At 38.6% G+C, this 21,060-nt stretch overlaps 1 protein-coding gene across 4 annotated transcripts; it reads left to right on the top strand.

Moving 5' to 3' along the window:
• Window positions 1-1,739: 1,739 nt before the first annotated feature.
• On the top strand, window positions 1,740-20,981 carry ACMSD (aminocarboxymuconate semialdehyde decarboxylase). 4 transcript variants are annotated; one of them, XM_085552201.1, is made up of 11 exons: window positions 1,740-1,860; window positions 5,270-5,314; window positions 5,996-6,077; window positions 8,428-8,524; window positions 10,034-10,083; window positions 11,288-11,524; window positions 12,799-12,892; window positions 14,421-14,516; window positions 14,949-15,121; window positions 20,475-20,573; window positions 20,821-20,981. In XM_085552201.1, exons 2-11 carry the CDS (start codon window positions 5,274-5,276, stop codon window positions 20,881-20,883), a joined length of 1,032 nt encoding a protein of 343 aa, XP_085408327.1. In that variant the 5' UTR covers window positions 1,740-1,860; window positions 5,270-5,273; the 3' UTR covers window positions 20,884-20,981. The 4 variants fall into 4 exon arrangements, with proteins under 4 accessions (XP_085408327.1, XP_015724374.2, XP_085408328.1 ...); XM_015868888.3 differs by lacking the exon at window positions 5,996-6,077; XM_085552202.1 differs by lacking the exon at window positions 14,421-14,516.
• The last annotated feature ends 79 nt before the right edge of the window (window positions 20,982-21,060 follow it).

Here is a 21,060-nt window from a genome sequence, read left to right as displayed (position 1 = left end):
TCATTTGTAGGCACTACCAGTCCTTCTGCTGCTGATCTAATGGATCACGATAGATATAGGCAGATGTCTTAATGTCCCTGAGATGATGTTGAAACGGATACAGCTTTTGCCTTTGACTGATGTGGTTTCCAAGTGAAGTTTGCTGTTAAATGAAATGCACTGTGGGAACAGGCACTGTTTGCAAGCTAAGCTGTGTCTTGGGAGCAGCTTAGAGCTGAGAAAAAATAAAGCACAAGATCTCTGCAGCCACTGTGACTTAGGAGAAGAAACCATGTCTTAAACATTCTGAATACATCTTCCTGCTCCTCTCCTTCACTGTTTCTTCTGCTTTCTATGCTTAAATGGGAAATTGTCTTCCAAAGATATCTTTATTCAGTAATATCATACTATCATTTCATACCTAATAAAAAATCAACACTTCTTTCTTATCTCTGCAGTTGTATGTACAAGCATCTAGCTTGCCAGCAGACTAATGCTATAGTTCTGTAGTGTATAGCATTGCTGTCATACCTGGGAGCAAGAGAGCAAATTCACTGCTTGACCTATCAGCCAGGTCATGAACAGGCTGGTTTTGATTTCAATACAAAAATAATTGCTATTTTCAATCCCATTTCATCTACCTGCAAAAATGAATTACTGGGTGTGCTACTCAATGCAGGATATACTCTCCAAAAGCACCCGTTTCCTATAAGCACCCTTATAATGTTCAGAGTTTTTTTGTTTGTTTTTTTAATAAAGACCAAAGAAAATGAAGCCATATAATAGTTGAAACCAAATGGCACACTGGTTATTCTAGTTGCTGGATTTCAGGTTGAAAGATCTGCAGCAAAATTCAGTTTTGAAAAATCAGCAGTTTTCAGTAGAAACGAATGAATCAAGAAATGGTTAACCAGCCCTGGGAAGAAGACACCAGGTGAGCAGTTTGTGCTAAAGTACAACCATACCAGAAATAAATTACAGAGAAAAACTGCAGCATGAATGAAAGTCGATGGTATCTTGAGAAAAGAGGTATAATATTAAACTGTGTAAAGGGTGAAACAGAAGATGTAATTACACTGAAAAAAATGAGGTAGATCCAGTTAAGCTTCACTTAGAATGCAGAAGCCACTTGCCATATTAGCTAGTGCGCTCCAATAGCCTTAATTACTAAAGTAATCTGAGCCATTCTCCTGCCTGGTCTTGAGCCAGCTTGAAAGGCTCTGAGCAGTGGCATGTGTAAATATCCAGCTTAAACCAATAATCAGAGGGAAGGAATAAAATGCAGAGCATAGATTTGGCTATAATTTGCTATCTCTGTGAATTTTTAAAAGTAGCTTACAAGAAATTGCAAAGGAATGTAAAGAGAGTAGATGAGGAGGTATGACTGCCTACCAAGAGCATACCATGCACTTGCTACCAATTATGTAAGAACCTAAGAGAGGAAACTGAAATCAGCCTGTTTAATACGTTTATTCTAATTCAATTTCAGTGAATGATTTTCAGCTTGTAAAGCTGAGCTTGCAAAGGAGCTTGATCTTAGACTTTAGGTAAAAGAAATCCCTTCATACTGCCAATATAAACATACATTCCTCCCTTTGCCCTCAGTCAGCTGTAGTTGATGCAATAATGTGGACTTTCTGCTAGAAGCCACTCCTCTGGGATCTATGCTCCCTGGTTGGTTACTGTACTGGGTTGTCGTGACCCTCAGCAGGTGGATCTGAGCAGCAGCCGAAGTTAATAACTTGCTGAACCAGGGACAAGGAGGATAGTGGCAATTACACAGCAAACTCTGTGAAACAGTATTTCTCCTTTGATACTTCCAAAATGAAAATTGATATTCATAGCCACATTCTACCTAAGGAATGGCCTGACCTGAAAAAGGTAATAAGAGTTCAGATATTCAGCGCCTTATGTTATCAGCAGCTATTGGTAGCAGTGTAATTTTTGAAGGATCACTGAATGAAGGATTCTGTTATAAATACCTGTTTTCAGTAGGTTTTTTATCTAATTGGATTTTTTCTTTTTCAGATGTAAGATATTTGTATAACATTACTATGCAAAGCAAGAGTCCCCATGAGAAAAGGATGGAAAACTGTGCTCTGTTTCCCATTCTCTAGTTAAATTGGTGTCCTTTTTATATTTTTGCTTGGTTTTGGTTGCTTTGGTTTTTATTTTGGTGGGGTTTTTTTTGAGACCTAAACTATATATTGATGAAGCATAAATTCCATTTTCTTGATGAAACCAGAGCTGTCAGATTCCCAAATGGTGTTCGCTTCTAATTTAAATGGAGAAATAAGCAAATGTTAGACAAAATTAATGTTACCTGGAACATAAGTCATTCAAATCTTGTGCCCAGAGGCATGAAAGCCATTCACTTCGATAGGTACGGGGTAACTCCAGCTACAGCTAACTGATGATTATGATTATTTTACTAATATCTGTTACATTTTCAGTTGCTGAAAAGAAGAAGCATATTGTATTACAAATATGAATCTCAGTTGTCACAACACTGAAGCTATAAGTCAACTTGTCTTAACTCGGAATTTTTGTGTGGCACACTATTATTAGCATCCAGCAGCACGAATATATTCTTGCCAGTAGCAATTTTATGATCCTGTGAAAATTATTTGAGAACAGAAAGTGTCATTTAGGCTTTCATGTAGTAATTCTGCTCCTTTTCTTACTTGAGGTTACCAAAAGCAATGTACTTATCTGGTTCTGAGTTAGGTTGTAGAGTAGTTGCCTGAATAATTATTATCACAATTGATTATAAAGATGGATGACCACTTTTGGACCACTCCGAAGATATCACATCTTCAAAGCTACAAAGGGCACTGAAAAAGACTGCATGGTGAAATTCTATTTATATATTGTTAACACATACAGAATCATTTGCAATTTAAAATTGCTTTCAGAATTCTAGGATAGCTATTTTTCATAACTTTAATGTTTTCATTCATGAAATCAGACTAGAAAAGGAAACAGGTGCATTGTTGCGTCTCCTCTTATTGGAATTCTGTGTTGGCAGCAGCTTGAATGAACATTGGCTGTGTCTGCCAGTGATATGAACCAGCTGATTTCATTGCGCCAGTCAGTGACCACAAAAGTTATTTCAGCTATGCTTTTAAGCATATGACACGCTGACTGACACTGTATTACACTGTTTTACACTGTTTTACACTGTACATCCCTTTAATATTTTGAGGTTGATGATGGCAGATTCTCAGGTAAGCATTTAGTACTCATGAGCTCCATCAGTCCACAACTTTAAACATGACAGTCCAGTATCAGCTGTTAACTGGAAGACTAAAACAACAGCTTAGGAAGAAGTACTGAGATAATCTAAAATTAAGAATATACATGGAGTAAATAGTAACATTATTATGCATAAAACCTCCTGGAAGAGAATGTTTCTTTCCTCTAGGAATGGCTTTATAAATATTTATATTCCTTATTTATAATTACAAGAGCACATCGATGACAAAAACACGTACACTGGATAATGTAGATGAGATGGCAGGTATTTTTTAGAACAAATATGCCTGGTTTAAATGGGCAGGGGTTTGAATATCTGATTTATGAAGAAAGACTACTCTTGCTTGTTTCATATTTTTATTCCTTTTATGCAAAAAAAAAATCCTTAATTAAAAAAAATAAAAACCCCTTTATTCTGATTTTAAACGATTTAAATCTTTTTTGTCTATATATAAATCACAAGGACAATAAATTCACGGAGATGAAATCACCTCGAGAATCCCTTGATGCTCATGGATGTATGTGAAGGATGAGATCAGTGCTGTTACCCCCCATGTCAGCTGTGGGCCAGTGCTGCATTTATTTAAACACTGATTAAAGAGGTTGATACCGAATTTTTAAAAGTGAATTTCTGCCTGTTCATTTTTGTTTCCTTTGTCCTAAAGTTGGAGCTTTTTAAAGGTTTATTAATGGGCCCAGAATAGAAAACAACCCTCAGAATTCCCTGGAGCTCTCTGAAAATTCAAGCCATTAACACAGCTCTATACATCTCATATGTAGAAGGCCAATTAGGCAACCCAAGCATGTACACATAGTGCTACACTTCTTGCTTTTTTTTTAGCCTGATAAATACTGAATCCTGAATCTATGACTGGAACATTCTATTATCAAGATAATTATTTAGGAGCCCATAATAAAATAATAAAAATGAACAGAAATTAATGACATTCTTCAGTAAGGATTATCAATGCACGCAGCTAAAAGCTGACAGATAAAAAGAGAGAAAGCAGTTCAGACACAGAGCAGTGAGTTTCCCTATTGCCTGTGAGTTTCCTGAGCACTCTAAGGGACTCATTTTCTGCACAGCTTGTAGCTGTATCTAACACGGAGCTAGCTCTCATTAGATATCACAGCATTTTCCATAAATTTTAATACCTTACATACATAAGTACGTATATAAAGCTATTAATAATAAGATTTAAATAAGATGTACCTTTGGTTGAATTCAGGAGGCCTGGCTCTGCACACCTACTGTGGGAAAGCTGATGGTGGAGTTTCATATTGATTTTTTATCACAGGAAATTCTGGACTCTATTCACATTGTTTACTCTTCAGTGAAAGAAATCTCTGCTGATACTTGGTTTCCTTTCAAATGTTTCTGTATAGAAAAAAATAGGAATTCTGAGCATTGTTTTCAGTGAATGCTATTTCATTATTTCTAACCTTTTAATTAATGAAAATGAATCAAAACCAGCTTTGTTTGTGTTGTATTTTAAAAACAGAATCTCTAGAAGAATCAGTGAGCATCTAAGCTTCTCCTTTCAGCTTCTCTTGCCTGTTTAAATATTAATAGAGACTGACCTTCAGTACTGCTGCTGAATCATGGAAGCTGGAAAGTGGAATCGATACATCTTTGCACTAATGATTAACTGATTACATTTGGTTCGGATTGGAAAATTGTCACTCAATTTTTACACTGTCACATGTTTGATTCAATTTATTTATTTATTTATTTTTTGTAGTGTTAGAATATTATTCCAATTAGAACCTGAATTAGTTATTCAACGTTAAGCACTTTGAAATCAGTTTTAATACTTAAAAATGTTGTTGAACTGGAATCTAAGCATTCAGATTTACAGATACAACTGGTATAGCCTGGACAAGCTTTTGCACTTCTACTGATGTCAGTGGGGCTGCTTACACTGGGTACATGCTTAAATATGTCTCCTGAATAAGGTGCTGCTGGCTGTGGGAACCGCAATGTTATGACTATTGCACAGCACTAACTGGTCACTGGCTTTCTCTTCTTTTACAGAGATATGGATATGGTGGATGGGTACAGCTGGATCATCACTGCAAGGTTTGGGCTGTTTGGTGCTCTAAGCTGGTCTTGTGTTGTAATCGGGAACAAAAACTCCCAGGAAATCCATTAAAAAGCAAAGCAGCAATCTGATTGGCTGAGTCTTTGATGGAGATTTATCTATAGGTCTATTTTTATGAATTAATATCACTCAAAGTCCTAATATGCCTCTGTTCAACTTGCTTAAGACATGAAACAAGACAGTCGGGTTACATTCTCCTGTAGGAACCGCTGTCCATTTCTTCTTGTAATATCACCTGAACACTTGGAATGGATAGCTCTTAGGAGTAGTTTTCCTAAGACATGTCAGTCCGAAGTAGATAACACAGAATTCTTTTAGTTACATGTGATTATCTGTATGAGAAGCAAAAAGGGAATTGATATTTTATAGAAGTCTAAGAACTTAGTCATTGAAATGTCTTCAAAGAGGAATAGTAACTTCTGTAATGTTATGATGACAAGGAGAACAAACATTAATTTCAATAATCAAGACCAATAGGAACAATACAAAGATTCTGGAAGTGTCTAATCCTTGCGAGCTAATAATACCCACTGCTGTTGTTCAATAATATGCAAGGCTATGCCAACAAATGCCTAACAGCCTTTGATGAAAGAGGGCCACAAGATGTGAAGGCTGGGACCAAGACTGAGGAACAAACAAACACTATGCTGAAATTTCAGATCTCAGCCTAAGCAGGCATGGGAGGAGAGAACAAGCCACCTGCTGAATCAAAGTGTGGATGGCACAGCTTCTGAGATTCTGGTAGGTGCAGGAAGGGGAAACTCAGACAGTTTTAGCAGCTTAGCTGTTTGTTACAGGCCTCATGCTAAACCTCCTTGCTAAAAACAGCTCACAGAGGAACTCTGTGGCAAGTCAATAATAGCCTTATATTCTCTGCAGAGAACTCTGCCTACTTCTGTTTGAAAATGTTGCATGAAAAAAGTGCACGGCAAAGTAAAATCCTGGTCAGACATAGAGCTACGGAAGTTCATTCTTATGATTTTTTAGATTATTATTTTTTAAAGGTAAACCTTCTTGAGCTTCAAAGAAAGAAAATAATTACACGCATGTTTTAAGAAGGGCAGTTTGGGATGTAACTGATTAGCTTACTGATGCAGTAACTTTAAATGTGTGTAGATCACTGAACCAAATCAGCCTCCCAGACGTGATTCTTAAATCTCTCCCTCTCTTAATGTTCAAATAAATTAATTAAGGTCTTAAATATTGGATAATGTTAAGAATAGCACATCACAGCACAGCTCCAGCAGCCATTGCTGTGGAAACTGAAAAATTTCTTCATGATCTGTGTTTCATTCTCACTACTGCAAAAGCTTCTCACCAGCTGAGGTGTCTGAGTAATTTCTTATTTAAAAAATACGAGGTGCAGATTAATGGCAGTGTCTGGAGGCAATAACTGTATGACCGATTTTCAGTCATGCTGTTGCTGGGCCAGATCTTTCTATCCTGACAGACGTGAGCACGAATCTATTCAGACGATCACATTCTGCTTTCCTTCATAATCAAGCCTATTGTTGCTCACATGCAATGCAGCGAGTTTAGCCTTGACCTGTAGGATGTTTTTGTTCACAAAGAATCAGTTAATGCAAGGGAAAATAGGAAACTGCTCAGTGAACTCTCTAATGAGAACAACACAGCGCTTATTAAAATCTTTCCTACATTGCAAACCTGCTGCAGCTTTCAGAGAACTACTGCTCATCTCAGCGTTTATGTACGAGCACTGTCAAGGTTGCTGGTGAATCTACAATGTGTCCAACACTGTTTTCAGTATCAGCAGAAGGAAATATATATGAATTCAGCTGCCGTGCTTTAGCTTTGCCTGAGGAAAGAATTAAAATTCACCTGTGTTCAAAGAAATACTGCCAGCAGTAAACCAGCAAAGGCCACACAACCTATTTGTATGTGATACAGCTCAGTTCTACTCTGTCTGTTCTCTGTTCTCACACCCCAAATATTTTTCCATTCATTAGGCAGTCAGCAGCATTGGGCTGATCTTTTTCTTTAACATAATGCAGTGCATGGCTAGGGTAAGGCTTTCTGTCAGCTTGGAAAATCAATTTTACATGAACTTGAAGTATATTACCAGAGGATCAGGATTATGGAGTTGTTATTACTGACTGCAGTACTTCAAGTCATTTTCACAAACCATGATACGCCTAACAGGTAACTTGACATTTTGCTGAGGTAGCACAGTTAGATTTGCTGAAGAGTGCTTTAAAATATTCATTAGACTGGTATATTTGTGAGCAGTGTCTAAAGTTAATAGCAAATGCAAGGTTAAGAATAGCCTGACTTCTCGGAAGATGAAGGCAGAAGCCCGGCTCCATTCTGAATAGTGAAATTGTGTAGGTTTTTACTGTGTTAACATATTCTGGTTTAAAAAGTTTTTATTTAGCAAAATAGACAGGTGCTCTAAGGATTCTCATTCAGATGATTTTTGCTATGAAGAATAAAATGGCCTTTGGAGAGAGAAAATTCCTTTTCCATAAGGAACAGAAGACTGCCCTGCATTTCACTGGTGTTTGCTGTGAAGGTGACAGAAGGACTCCTGTGTGTTCTCATAATTTCTTCTGACTCAAACTATTTTCACTTAGCCCCAAAGAAGCAACAAGCAACCAAAAATGATGAGGCCTTCCAAATACTGGTGAATTATATCTAATCAATTAGTGCTAAGCCAATAGAAAAACCATCTTGTCTGTCCTTACAAATGCATAGAGACGTGGCCACGTACATCACTGTCCTATTAATCATCTTTGGACAGTTGGCAAATCAACCAAAGAAATAAGTTTGAAAAGGATGTTTCCAAGTCACCATTAAAGGAACAGTACTAAATTTCCTGACCTTGGTAATAGTTTGAATTTTTTTAAGTTTGGGAACTGGTGGCAAACAAGGATGATATGCAGTAGGTCAGGTAGAGGCTTTATACTGTGTTTAGATTTGTGGGATTGTTTTTCATTGTTTTGTGTGTTTGGTTTGTGGATAAACTTTCATTAAAGTTTAGCTGAAGTTATGACACAGCTAAATTAAAGTTACTATATAAATTAGTGTGTACTACTTTGTCATATCTCTAATATGTGAAAATGTCATTTCACAGGGACAGGCAAAGATGATGAAGGATGGAAAGGTTTTTAGAGTTATTCAAGAGAACTGCTGGGATCCAGTAGTACGGATTAAAGAGATGGACCTATCAGGTACCTCCACAAAGGAACTGAAATCTTTGTGTTTTGTCCAGAGCACTGCTCTGTTAGTGCATCTGAAAGCGCTTTGTAACTGCATCAAAATTAACATTTATCAGTCTGCTTCCTTAGCTTAAATCCATTAGAAATCAGTGAAAACTGATATGTTTTATATCTAGACTCAAACTGAATGCATTCCCGTAACTTTCCTCATTTTCAGTAGCACTTTATTCCCCAGATGGGCTCACTGATTTCAGGGGGATTGTTAATGCAATAAGGAACTAGCCGATATAATTGCAGATTGCAGAATCTGGACTTGAAAAGAGACGTTCCAGGTATAGACATGATGTACATTAAAGAGGAAACCATTTCATTTCATTCCAAATGTTAGGAGTCTGCTCATTTTATTTTTTTTTTATCTAATTGTTTCCCTTCGTAATATTTCTTTCTGTTTCTGTATATTTGCTAGAGGATTGTGAGCCTAGAGAACTGCTACCATTCCCGTCACAGGAAAGAGTTTTCCTGGTTTAGAAAGAAACTTAACCACATGCCACGACTGTAATTTCACCTTCTTGCAGGTTTCTTTGTGTCACTAAATAAGATCTGCAGAGAGACAGAATGAGCAAAAAGTCAATGATTTCTTGGTTCTTACTGACACTGTAATTCCAAGCTCTTTTTGCAACAGCAACACTAGTTTACTAGAGATTATCTATTCTCAGATTGAGGCCTCCATGATAACTATTTTACTTTTCCAATGAGATAACATGTTAGAAGATATATGAGGTCTTTCCTCTAATGGAAGTTTACTCTGCAGCACAGTCAGTCTGGGAAAACACAACTAAAATAGCTTTCAACTGCCTTATTGTCAACCCAGAGAACTTCAGACTCCAAACATCAGATGTTTAAGTGGAATGGGTGCTGCTTTGACTGGGTTGTAATCATTTCCCAGAGTTAACTCAGGGATTCTGTGGGGTTACCACAGCACTCAACTGCAGTGTCAATGCCCTTGGGTATTTTTCCTTTTCAAAGAAAAGAAATTGTATCAGAAAACCAAATATAACCAACAGCACAACACCTCTTCACCAACGAAAGAATACTCACTTGCTTAAAAAAGTAATAATAATAATAACCTTAAACTGTGTGTCACAGCACCATCTGGTGACATGCACCATAAAAATATCCCCTTTTATTGTAGCACTCCAGAGACACAACTATCAGTTAATTAAGTGTGAAAATAAACAAGTACCTGGTGTTATTCATTCCTATCATTCTTCTAATTATAAAGACTGTGGGCCATGTTTATTACTTTCAGTTTACACAGCTCCATCTACTTACTGCAAAGGCAATTTTATGTAGTGCAAACCAAAAATAAGATTCTCAATTAGCAAAAACCAGATTGTATCCATGCTAAAGTTATTTCATTCTTCCTTTTCTCTGCTTCCGCCTTTCACACCAAAGTGCTTTCTTATTTTTAACATCTTATCAAAAGAATGAAACACTGATAACTGTCTTTTTCTTTCTCAGGAGTTACAGTCCAAGTCCTTTCCACTGTCCCTGTAATGTTCAGCTACTGGGTAGGTTCCTACTGGCATTTTTTGTTATTTGCCTGTTACAATTCTTTTCTTAAAACTAAATGTATCTTCCTACAAACGATGTGATTGAAATGGCTGTTGGAGCACAGATGTAAATGGGGAATTGTTCTGCTGAGAAAAAACAAGAAAAAATAGAAGAGCCAGCAGGGCTCCATTCTGCAGTACATCCAGTGGGACAGAATGAGACACTGATAGAATTTCTGTTGGGGATCTTATGTTGAGTAGCTGGAAACATGGAGAAAGAAATCACAGAGCACAAAGCCCTGCTAAGCAGGAAGATGGACTGATGGACTGATCCCATGACAGTTGGGCATCAGGAAGCATTTTCACATGCACTAAAAGTTCAAAGATTTTGTCTCGCTTTCTTTTAAATGTGCCATGGGAGAAGAATCCAGAGTCCTTTGAACCTTAAAATCCAGTGGCAAAATTAAGTTCATGTGTTCCCTTCACTGCTTGATCTTGTATGCATCAAAGAAGTAGGAACAGTCTGGTAAGATAAACCTTAGCAATATGGTATTCTAAATACATCATTAGTTTGAATGTTCAGGTATATATAAGTAGTACTACTGAAATTCTACTTAAATTATTTAAAAATTTGCACTGATTCCTATGGGATTTTTTTTCCCGTTAAGAATGTATTGGGAAAAACAAACAAACAAACCTGGAAATAAATTGTGTGGATATCTGAAGTTTCTCACTAGAATTGTAACTTATCTTTCCCTAAATGTTAGAGAGCTTTGCTCTGTTTCATCTGTAAATTACCATGCTCCAGCATCCCACATCCTTCATATTTTTCTCTTCAGCTTCTATGATAGGATGGTAAATATGAACTACTATGTATGAAAATGATTTGCTCGGGTTTTCGCATTTGGAAGAAAAAAAAGAGAGGACAGGTTTACACAAAAGACCAGATACTTCAGTACACCAGCAACCTGGGCCACCTCGTGCTCCTCCTGAGTGCTAAAGGCAGACACAGTTGATGTAATATTCAAGACAAGAAGAGCTGTAGTCAGAGGATTTAAAACAAAGCAAAATTTGATTTCCGTTCATTCAGAACTGCAAAGTAAATTTCAGTTTCAAGCCCTGTCTCTGATTTGTTTGCAGTGACATTTACCCAATATCTTCCAAGGGTGATAACATTTGAGAACTATATTTTAATGTACTATTCTGCTTAATATCTTATCAGGCGAAGCCTCAGGATACTTTAGATCTATCCCAGATGTTAAATAATGACTTAGCTGACACAGTAAAAAAGTACCCCAAAAGGTTTATTGGCTTGGGTACGTTACCTTTACAAGCTCCAGACCTGGCTGTGAGGGAAATGCATCGGTGTGTGAAGGAACTTGGATTTCCAGGAGTACAAATAGGATCTCATGTCAACGAGTGGGACCTGAATGCACCAGAACTTTATGATATTTATGCAGTGAGTAAATGTTTCTTTCCTTATTTGTGGGAATTCGGGGTCATGGAGTTCTATCTAGAAGCTTATCTATACGTATTCAATCATCAGCTGAATGTATAGCTACATGAAAACCATTTACCAAGTGAACTCAGCACAATTTCCCACCATGTACTTATATCTGACTGATCACTAGTTAACTAAATGTACCAGTCTGCCAAGCCACTTACCAAGTTGCTATTTTGAATTTACAAATGTATATAACCATTACTCCTTAGAATCCAAAAGCTGCATCTTTATTTATATAAGTGTGGGTAAATAAACCTGATTTTTTCCAAAGTGTGACAATCTCCTTAGCAACAAGAGGAGGTCCAGAAATAAAACTGACAAAACAAACCTGTTAAATCTTGGTTGAGCACATGAATGACTGACTATTATATACTTAAATTTAAGCACATATTTAAATAAGTCAGTTAGGATCAGCATCCTATATTGCTGCTCTGCTTTTCTTTCCAAAGTTATCAGTACTTTTAGAGAAATTACTGTATTTGTGTAGACGTGGCTTCTTGATCAAATGCAGCTAGATTTCTAACTCAGTGGATGAGGAGGAGTTGTAAGATTTAAGCCTATCAGAGGGCCAAAGAGGACAAATGTAGTGCAACAGCCATGAACACGAGGGAAAACTTCTTTGCTTTGAGGGTGACGGAGCCCTGGAACAAGCTGCCCTGAGAGGTTGTGGAGTCTCCTTCTCTGGAGATATTCAGCACCCACCTGGACATTTTGCAGTGTGACCTGCTCTGAGGAATGTGCTTTAGCACTGAGGTTGGATGAACTCCGAAGATCCCTTCCAGCCCCTACGATCTGATTCCTGAATGCAGCTGGAACAACTGTACAAAACCACCAAGTACAGTTCTATAAAACTTTTTTGGATTTGATCTTCCCTTGTGTAATAAGGCCAAAAGAATCCTACTTTTAACCAAGTTTCATACTGCAGAACAAATGACATTAAAAAGTACTTTTGTACCACATTATTGTGAGGAACACTTGGCTTCCTACACAGATATTATCATCCATGTTTCCAACCCTGTAGTCTCAAAAAGAACACTGGATCTGAGTGAGGTCTTCAGGATAGGCACCAGAGGAGAAAATAAAACAAACTCATGCTTATAGTTCTTACTTCTGGGCCTATTTACAGCACTAGTCCTAAGTGTCATTTTGCAGGAAACCTTTAAGCATGACTAAAAACTGAGATGTATTCTGTCAAGATTAAGACAGTTTCGCTTTTGTTTTTGCTGCAGGCCGCTGAACAATTGAATTGCTGCCTCTTTGTACACCCCTGGGACATGCAGCAGGATGGGAGGATGTCTAAATACTGGTTTCCTTGGCTTATAGGTGGGTGTAGATTTATTTTGCTTAATTTATATTTACAAACTGTCACTGGATTATGCCCAGAAGATTGTTGTGATTGTACTAGGACAGAGAAAAATGACATGCTTCTTCTTTACAATCAAGCACTACAATTACATCTGTTGTGGAAATTCAGTAGGCATTGCTTGTTAAGCCTGTATAGTTTGCCCACCTTTTTGTATCTAGAACTGAAATTAATAAGACTAGCAATAGCACATAGTATTCTCCCTTGTTCTAAACACAGAGAGCAATTGACAGGGGGAAATCAACTGCCTCTGAAATGCAGTCACAAAAAGTAACACAAGTAAATGAAGAACAGGTAGAGTAAGCAAAAACAAACACTATTTCCTAGAATTTCTTTGGGCTGTTTCCTAGTAAAAGGTTGACTGCTGAGGATAAAGTGAACCTAACTTCATATCAGCAATAGTTGAAACAACTTGTACTTTGGAAGCTCCCAAGAGATGCAGGGAATTCATTTGGTTTCTCTTTTATTCCCCACCAAGCAGGGTAAATGAGGATGACGCTGAATAACAGGAAATACATAGAAATTTTTTTAGATTGATTCCATCCTCGCTTACTCTTTTTCATGATTTTCAGTGGAGATGTCCTGAACACTATATATACAATGTGCAAATGATGCGTATTCTGAAAAGCAAACTGTCCCATCCAAGAGTGCAGTGTTTTAGTGCAGTAGCAGTTGTTCTTATTCAGAGAACGCTCTACTAAACAGACTTCAAAAGAGATTAAAATTGTTACATCTTCCTACCAGCATTAATAATCAGAAAGATTTTCCTAATTAGTCCATCAGGCTTTTGCATCTGAGAGTATAGTACAGAGATGAAATAAAGACACCCTTTTGTGATGGACAGGTATTGTTTCCCTCTAAAAGAGAGGAATTCCAGCATTTCCTAATTTCCAAGACAGATGTCCAAAGTTACGCACCAAAATAAGGTGATATTATAAATATATCAAGCATGCTCAGAAACTGAGACTTGATGTTGAAACCTAAATTGTTGCTAGGTACCTAACGCTGGGTATCCAAGCTACCCAATGCAAAAGATTGTGGTAATACTGTGGGAACTGACATGATGTCATATTAAAACCTGTGTTGGAATATGTGCCAACGTAGCTGCCCCACTTTCCACATAAAGGAAAACCAGAAGCACAGGTAAAAAGAGAACAGCCTATTCCAGACTTGTCTTTGAAGTAGTAAAACTGGGAAGCCAAGCCAGTACCGTGCAGTTCAGGACATACCCCATGCCCATGCCAGCCAGCTGACCTCATGGTGTAACATATAATGTGGGCTTAGAATTCAGCTGATCTCAGCCTCCAGTTCTGTGTCATTTCAATTAATTAGTGTTGAAGGCCACGTTCCCTTAGCAAAAATAATGCGTAACCCTTGGTAGCTGCTCTGTAACTGTTATTTTTTCAGTAGGCTAAAGGCATAGTGGAAGAAATGAAGATAACATTTAAAACTCAAAGGTTAGCTTGACAAAGCTTTTTTTATTCATAGGCATGCCAGCAGAAACAACCATGGCCATTTGCTCCATGATTATGGGAGGAATTTTTGAAAAGTTCCCTAAGCTGAAAGTTTGCTTTGCACATGGAGGTAAGCAATTCACTTGTTCTTTAGTTGAGCAAAGTGTAACTATTTTCTGGTATGCCAGATAATGGCATTACTATTTTAAGCCTGCCCCTCACTGAGTACTATTAACACAGTGAGGATATCTGCCAGATAGGTTGCTCATACAAACATTTTCTATCGTATTTCAGCCTGTGTTTGAACTGCTATGACAGCCTTCAGGGAAAGTGAGAAGTAAAGGGAGGCAGGAGGCAGTTCATGGGTAGGGAGCAGTAAGAATCTGGGCGTCTCCATAGCAAAGAAGTGGGAAAACAGAGAAAGAAGGTAATGAAAGGGAATGAATAAAAAATGCTAGTGCAGAGCCCTTCTTCTCTAGTTAGCTAACAATAAAACTTAAGCATCTCTGCTTTTCCTCCTATGTATTCTCAGTTTCTATTGCTAAAAATTTACTCTTTGCAGGAGGTACTTTTCCATACACAGTGGGGCGAATCTCCCATGGATTCAACATGCGCCCTGATCTGTGTGCAGTGGATAATAAAGTGGATCCTAGAAAATACCTCGGTTCATTTTACACAGACTCTCTTGTCCATGATCATGGCGCACTAAGGCTCCTAACAAGTGCAATAGGAGAGGTGAGTTTTCATGCTTCCAGAAGCAGGTGAGTCATTCTGGATTTAATTCCCTCCACCAAATAGCAAAAGGAGAGAAGAGCAAGAAAGCGGGTTGATGATTCACCCAGAAAAATCAAAAATGAAGCTATTATAAACTGAGGTGCTAATGCAGTGTTGATAATGTTCCTTACTATAATAAGGAGATCTTGAAGTGGTGTTTTAATCCAGGAAATGATCCAATGTGAACCCTTGTTTGGAGAGACTAGTGTGAGGGTGATCAGGATTTATGATCCAAGGGAATGGCACGGAGCTGTATCAGCAGAGGGTCAGGCTGGGTGTGAAGAACAGATTCATCCCCAGAGGGTGGCTGGACCCTGGAACTGGCTGTGCAGGGCAGTGGTCTCAGCACTGAGCTGCCAGAATTCAAGGAGTCTTTAGACACAGCTCTCTGACGTAGTTTGGATTTTGGGTGATCCTCTGTGGAGACAGGGGCTGGACTCAGCGATCCTTATGGGATATCCTGTGATTCTAGGGTGAGACCGAAAGCAAGAACAATCATTTGGAGCCTCACTTTCAAATGGCTTAATTGCATACTTCTTCAAGAGCATATGCGAAGAAATCAAATAGTATTTCAGCTTGGAATGCTGTTGGCATTAAAAAGATAGTATTAAAGCACATTTCTGTAGGGATCCTGCAAACAGTATTTTAATCATTAGAGTAGAAAGTGAGGAAATCTTTATACTTTATCAGCCTGTTTAAATCATGTACCGTGTGGATCATAAAAATCCAAGACCATTCAAATAATTTCTTTTTGTTAGTAACTGAAATGATTCCTTCTTATTACTAAATGTTCCAGAAAGTGTGGAAGATGCTATAATAAGTACCTACAAATCAGCAAGAGGCTTGTATGTGTGTTATCGTTCTCCAGAGTTCAACAGATAACGAAAACAGAAATACAAACTCTTGACATTAGCTTGTCTTGTCAACAACTGTATTCCTCTCTCCTGTATATTAGTTGGTAGGCTCTTGTAATACTTTCTCAGGTATGAGGCTGTTGTCATCAGTGGTTCTTGTAGGACAACTAAGCCAGGTGTTTTCTTTCTTCTAAAGCAAAGTACTGTTGGTTTCCCATACCCATCTCTAACATTGTGAGCGGGCTGCTGGAATAATTCTATACAAGAAGTCATACAGCAACAACTTGCCCAGGCCAAAACATAATGAAGCAGAATAAACAATTGCTTTTCTATGTGTTGGAACCCTGAGCCCAAATCTCTTCCATTTGAAATCCATAGGCTTTCAGTCTTCTCACTGTAGTTTTGACATTGGAATTTTGCCTGCAGCTTCCCTGCAGTGCTTTTGGAAAAGTACATTTGAAAATTCATGAAAAATTCAACACTGACAGCACATCTGCAGCCTGAAACAATACTGTGGGAAGTTCTGTAAGGTGTATATACACACTGTGTATACGCACACACAGTAACACTACAGCTATAAGGAAAGGAAGGAGAACAGCTATTTCTTAAATCCAGCATGAATGAAAAACAGAAGCAACCCTGCCCACAGCACGGTTGATCACAATGTGATCTTTAAGGTCCTTTCCAATCCAAGCCACTCTATGATTTTATGATTCTATAACAGTATAGGAAAGATGAAGAGGGTATCACCAACCTGAACAGGAATAGAAAGATGAAAGGGATCCCTTGTTTTGTATTCCCCACCAGACAGTTAGAGCAACATCTGTAGTTTATTAATTGGGTGACTTTGGTGTGTTATTGGGACAAAAAAGCTTCACATTCTCATACTGAGAAGACGTGCTGTGCACTGTGCACCCTCGTACCTGTTTCTTTCTTCCTAATTTAGGAGGCAGTCTTGCGTTGTTCAATGAAATGACTGCAGTTTCATGACACGCAGCTTTCTTTGCCAGGTTGGGTATTACCTGGGCTTGAGTGCCCAGTTGATACCTTAAGCAAGGATTAAATCCCTGCCTTTTCAGTGTGTCCTCACATACAGTGTCTCCTTCACAGAACCGTGTATTTTGTGTCAGTTTTTAGCATTAACAAGCACACACAGCATACAGATATCTGAACAGAATAAATGCAACCATCTTGTCTATGGAGGGAAGAAGACTTAGTTGGTATTTGGGTGGTTGGCTTCAGGGCCAGCCAACCATCTACAGCCTGCTTCATCTGCAAGTCATACAATCTTTGACATGACTGTATTTCAGTCGGCCATGTGCATGTGCTGGTAATATCATTAGCCAAGCCTGCTTTACTTTATTATACATTTTTCCTGCTCAAAGGATTCCACAACCAGAATAGCAAAAAATTAGGCTGCCAAGATGCACTTGTTAGATAGTAGGGTATTCATGGCTGATATCATCATTGCAGTGAAACTACTTATGAAGCAAGATTTCATTCCAAGTAACTGAGTAGTTTAATTAGGATGAGATTTCCTTCTTCCTTACAGTGAAACAGGATGAGTTATTTGTATGTAAACAACAGATTTGACTTGTTGCTGCAATATTCCGCAACCAGGCTGAAAAGCCATGAATCAGATCCACAAAACCTGAACGCTTTTAACAATTAGGAGAACTCGGAAAGCAGCACATTTTCTGTCTCTTTTTCATAGCCTACAACATCTTATCCTTGAAGGAACATCCACATCACATTTTGAAGCTTTACTTTACTTTTCATATCACTATGAAAATTTCTAAATCCCCCTTTTTCCCATTAAAGTTGATATTCAGCAGAATAGTGAGCGGAAGAGAAATAAATTCTGAGCTAAAAACAATGTGATTGGGTCTCACGTTGTGATACTGTGACTTTAGAAGCTGTAGGTTTGAAATAGGGCAGCTCTCTGGAGTACAGCTGAGAGCTGTGCAGGAAGGGCAGCGGTGTGTGCACAGATCTCCACACACGTGCCTACAGGTCCTTAGGGAACAGCCATTACCTGGCATCAGAACATCATGTGGGCCTTGAGGTTATGAATATTAAAATCCAAGTAGTGTATGTTTGATCTCATCTGTTCTTATTTTGTGGTACAGGCTGATTTGCCACTATCCCAGTTAAAGGAAGCCAAAATAAACATCTCTGAGAAATCATTTTGTACGACTGCAGAATTGCTCCCCGTGATGAAGCAGCACAAATATAGCTAAGCAAAAATCCCCCAGTGGTACTGGGTATAAGGAGTAAAGAACTGAGCTGACAGACAATTAAATGATTCAGCCTCTCTCCGCAACAATTTCCCCATGGTGGTTCCTTGAGAGCCATCACAGAAGGTACAAAACCATTTCAGTCAGAAGTTGGAGCTGAACTGGCTCCAGCAATCTGGTCTATTCTGCAGATGAATCCTGACAGCAGGAGAGAAGGCAAATACATTTTTTCACTAAGAGGAAGGACCCAAAGAATCTCTGAGATTCATTTTAACAACCTATGAAAAATAAAAAGCTGTTGGGTATAAGGGCTCACTGAGGTTAATCATCAGCCATATTCACCCTCCTAAAAATGAGATGCTTTATTGAGGCACTGGGCCTTTCCTTCTATGGAAAATGAACTTTGCCGATATCCTTTGGCATAACGTGATAATAGATAACTATTGTCTATCTATTATTAGCATAGCTAACATGCTAGGAGCATTGCTCACCTGCAAAGACTTAGAGGACTTCTCTAAGGCCAGCTGGATAAAGACAAGGACTGCAATTCTTATTTCTATAGGCGGGTACAAACTGATGCTCAGATTATAAAGGGCCTAACAAATAGCAGTAATAATGCTGCTTCTGGGTTTTCTCATTATTTTACAGCTCCTAATTTTGCTGCCTATGAATAAACCACATAATTAGCTGTGAAACACTTTAAACTAGAGGAAAAAGGAAAAAAAAAATTAAAATAACATATGCAGGTTGTTTCAGTGAGGGGGTGGGATCTCCTTCTTTGACAAGAATTTACAAGCATTTCTGGCCTACTCAACCTTAACTAGTAAGCATCCGGGAAGGTAGTGAGTTTTCTTCTCCTTACTAAGAAATCCATTGTCTAATATAAAGCTATTATGCTTATTGATTTGGTTTTGTAATATGGCATATGTTGGTATTTCATATGTTCAGAAAATGCCTCGGTGCCCAATTGAACATGATAAATAAAAGGTATTTAGCTGTCCAAATTGGACACTCATCCAAATATATTCTATTTAACCTGCACTCAAACTGATGCAGTAGACAGAGGGCTGTGAAACCTCCTGCTCTAATCTTATAGCAAGACTTTTGTAATAAAGTATAGACCAACCATATGAACAGAACAATAGAATTAGGGCCTCCTGCTTGGATGCTTAGGGCTTGTGTGGGCTTTTTCAGAGACTCTCTGGTGACATCTACTGGAGATAAGACAGATAAGCAGCAATTGTCAAAACCATTGACCAAAGTAACTGAAATTAAGTTTTCTTTCAGTAACTGAGTTCAAATACTGCCATGAGCCCCCCAAAACTCGTGAGTTTGACTTTAAGTTGATGGGACGTTTCAAACCAGACATTTTTTAACTAAAAACGTGGCTTTCAAATCACAGAATCACCAGGGTTGGAAAAGACCCACGAGATCACCCAGTCCAACCATCCACCAATAGTTCTCAATAAACCACGTCCCTCAACACAACATCCAAACATTCCTTGAACACCTCCATGGTTGGTGACTCCACCACCTCCCTGGGCAGCCCATTCCACTGCCTGACCAGCCTTTCAGAGCAGTATTTCCTAACGTCCAGCCTGAACCTCCCCTGGCGCAGCTTGAAGCCATTCCCTCTGGTCCTATCACCAGTTACACGAGAGAAAATATTCACATCAGCAGGAGATGAAGCTTAAAAGAAAACAGAGTTCTGATAAGATCATGTGAGTTGGCAATATTCACTCCCTCAAGTAGATGATATGGGGAAATATTAATGCAATAATATTGTGATGAACCTATCACAAAGTGGCTCCATTGGGGCTCTGCCTATTTATCTTCATCTCTGATGCCAGCAAGGATACATGCAGATTTTTACTGAAGCTGCTTTTCTCTGACTGCTTCTTTCAGAAATAAATGAAATCACGTCACTCATATCCCCATAATTACGTGTCATACTCACAGTTAATATCCAGCTGTAGCCAAAGGCCGTGACACTTTAAAAAATTATAGACTTCTGAAAATATGTATGGAATCCAGTCTTTGTTTTGTAGCTTTGGGGTTTTTCTGGAATCCAGGGAGTACCTTTGCATTCACCTTCATAATTCATCAGCTCCTTACAAGTTTGTATCTGTATTTCCCTGTTGTTTATTGTACCTTCCAGAAAGCACGTGCAACTATTCCATTTCCTGCTACTGCAACACATACAATGTGTTTCTTTATTACCAGGACAGAGTTATTTTAGGGACAGATTACCCTTTTCCATTGGGAGAACTCGAACCTGGAAAACTGATCGATTCAATGGACGATTTTGACAATAAACTGAAGGTATCACCTTTCCCTTTGGGTGCGGGGCTTTTTGCTTAGATTCTGGATGTGTCTGGGTTTGTGGGTGGGGTTATTTTTTTCATTTTTAAGTCTGATTTTAGACCCGAACAGCAACAAAAAAGCACTGTCAGCTCAGGAGCTGTCAGCACACATTGCTGCAAGGGCTGTAAGAGCCATCAGCTCCCTGCAGCACAGCTCACCAGGACGATGCAGGCATCAAACATACACGGGTGTTTTGTCTCCACAGGATAAGCTCAAGGCTGGCAATGCTCTGGAATTTTTGGGTCTTAGCAGGACGCAGTTTGAATAAGGCCGAAGAAACCACAGAGGCCGAACTTCAGACACAGCCCTGAACTCTTCAGAGCCGCCTCTCCCCTCCCGTACATTGAAATAAAGCCGATAACACAGCGCTCCGTGTCCGTGCGTCTGAGGATGGAGGATCCTCACACAGGAGCGGCGGGGAGGGGCGGGTTACGTCATTTCCGTA

The sequence above is a fragment of the Coturnix japonica genome, chromosome 7 (genome assembly GCF_054131305.1).
Source record: "Coturnix japonica strain WE chromosome 7, WE-NBRP24, whole genome shotgun sequence".
In the NCBI taxonomy this organism is placed as follows: domain Eukaryota; kingdom Metazoa; phylum Chordata; class Aves; order Galliformes; family Phasianidae; genus Coturnix; species Coturnix japonica.
The sequence above is the reverse complement of the archived record's forward strand: the minus strand, read 5'-3'. Positions and strand labels throughout refer to the sequence as shown.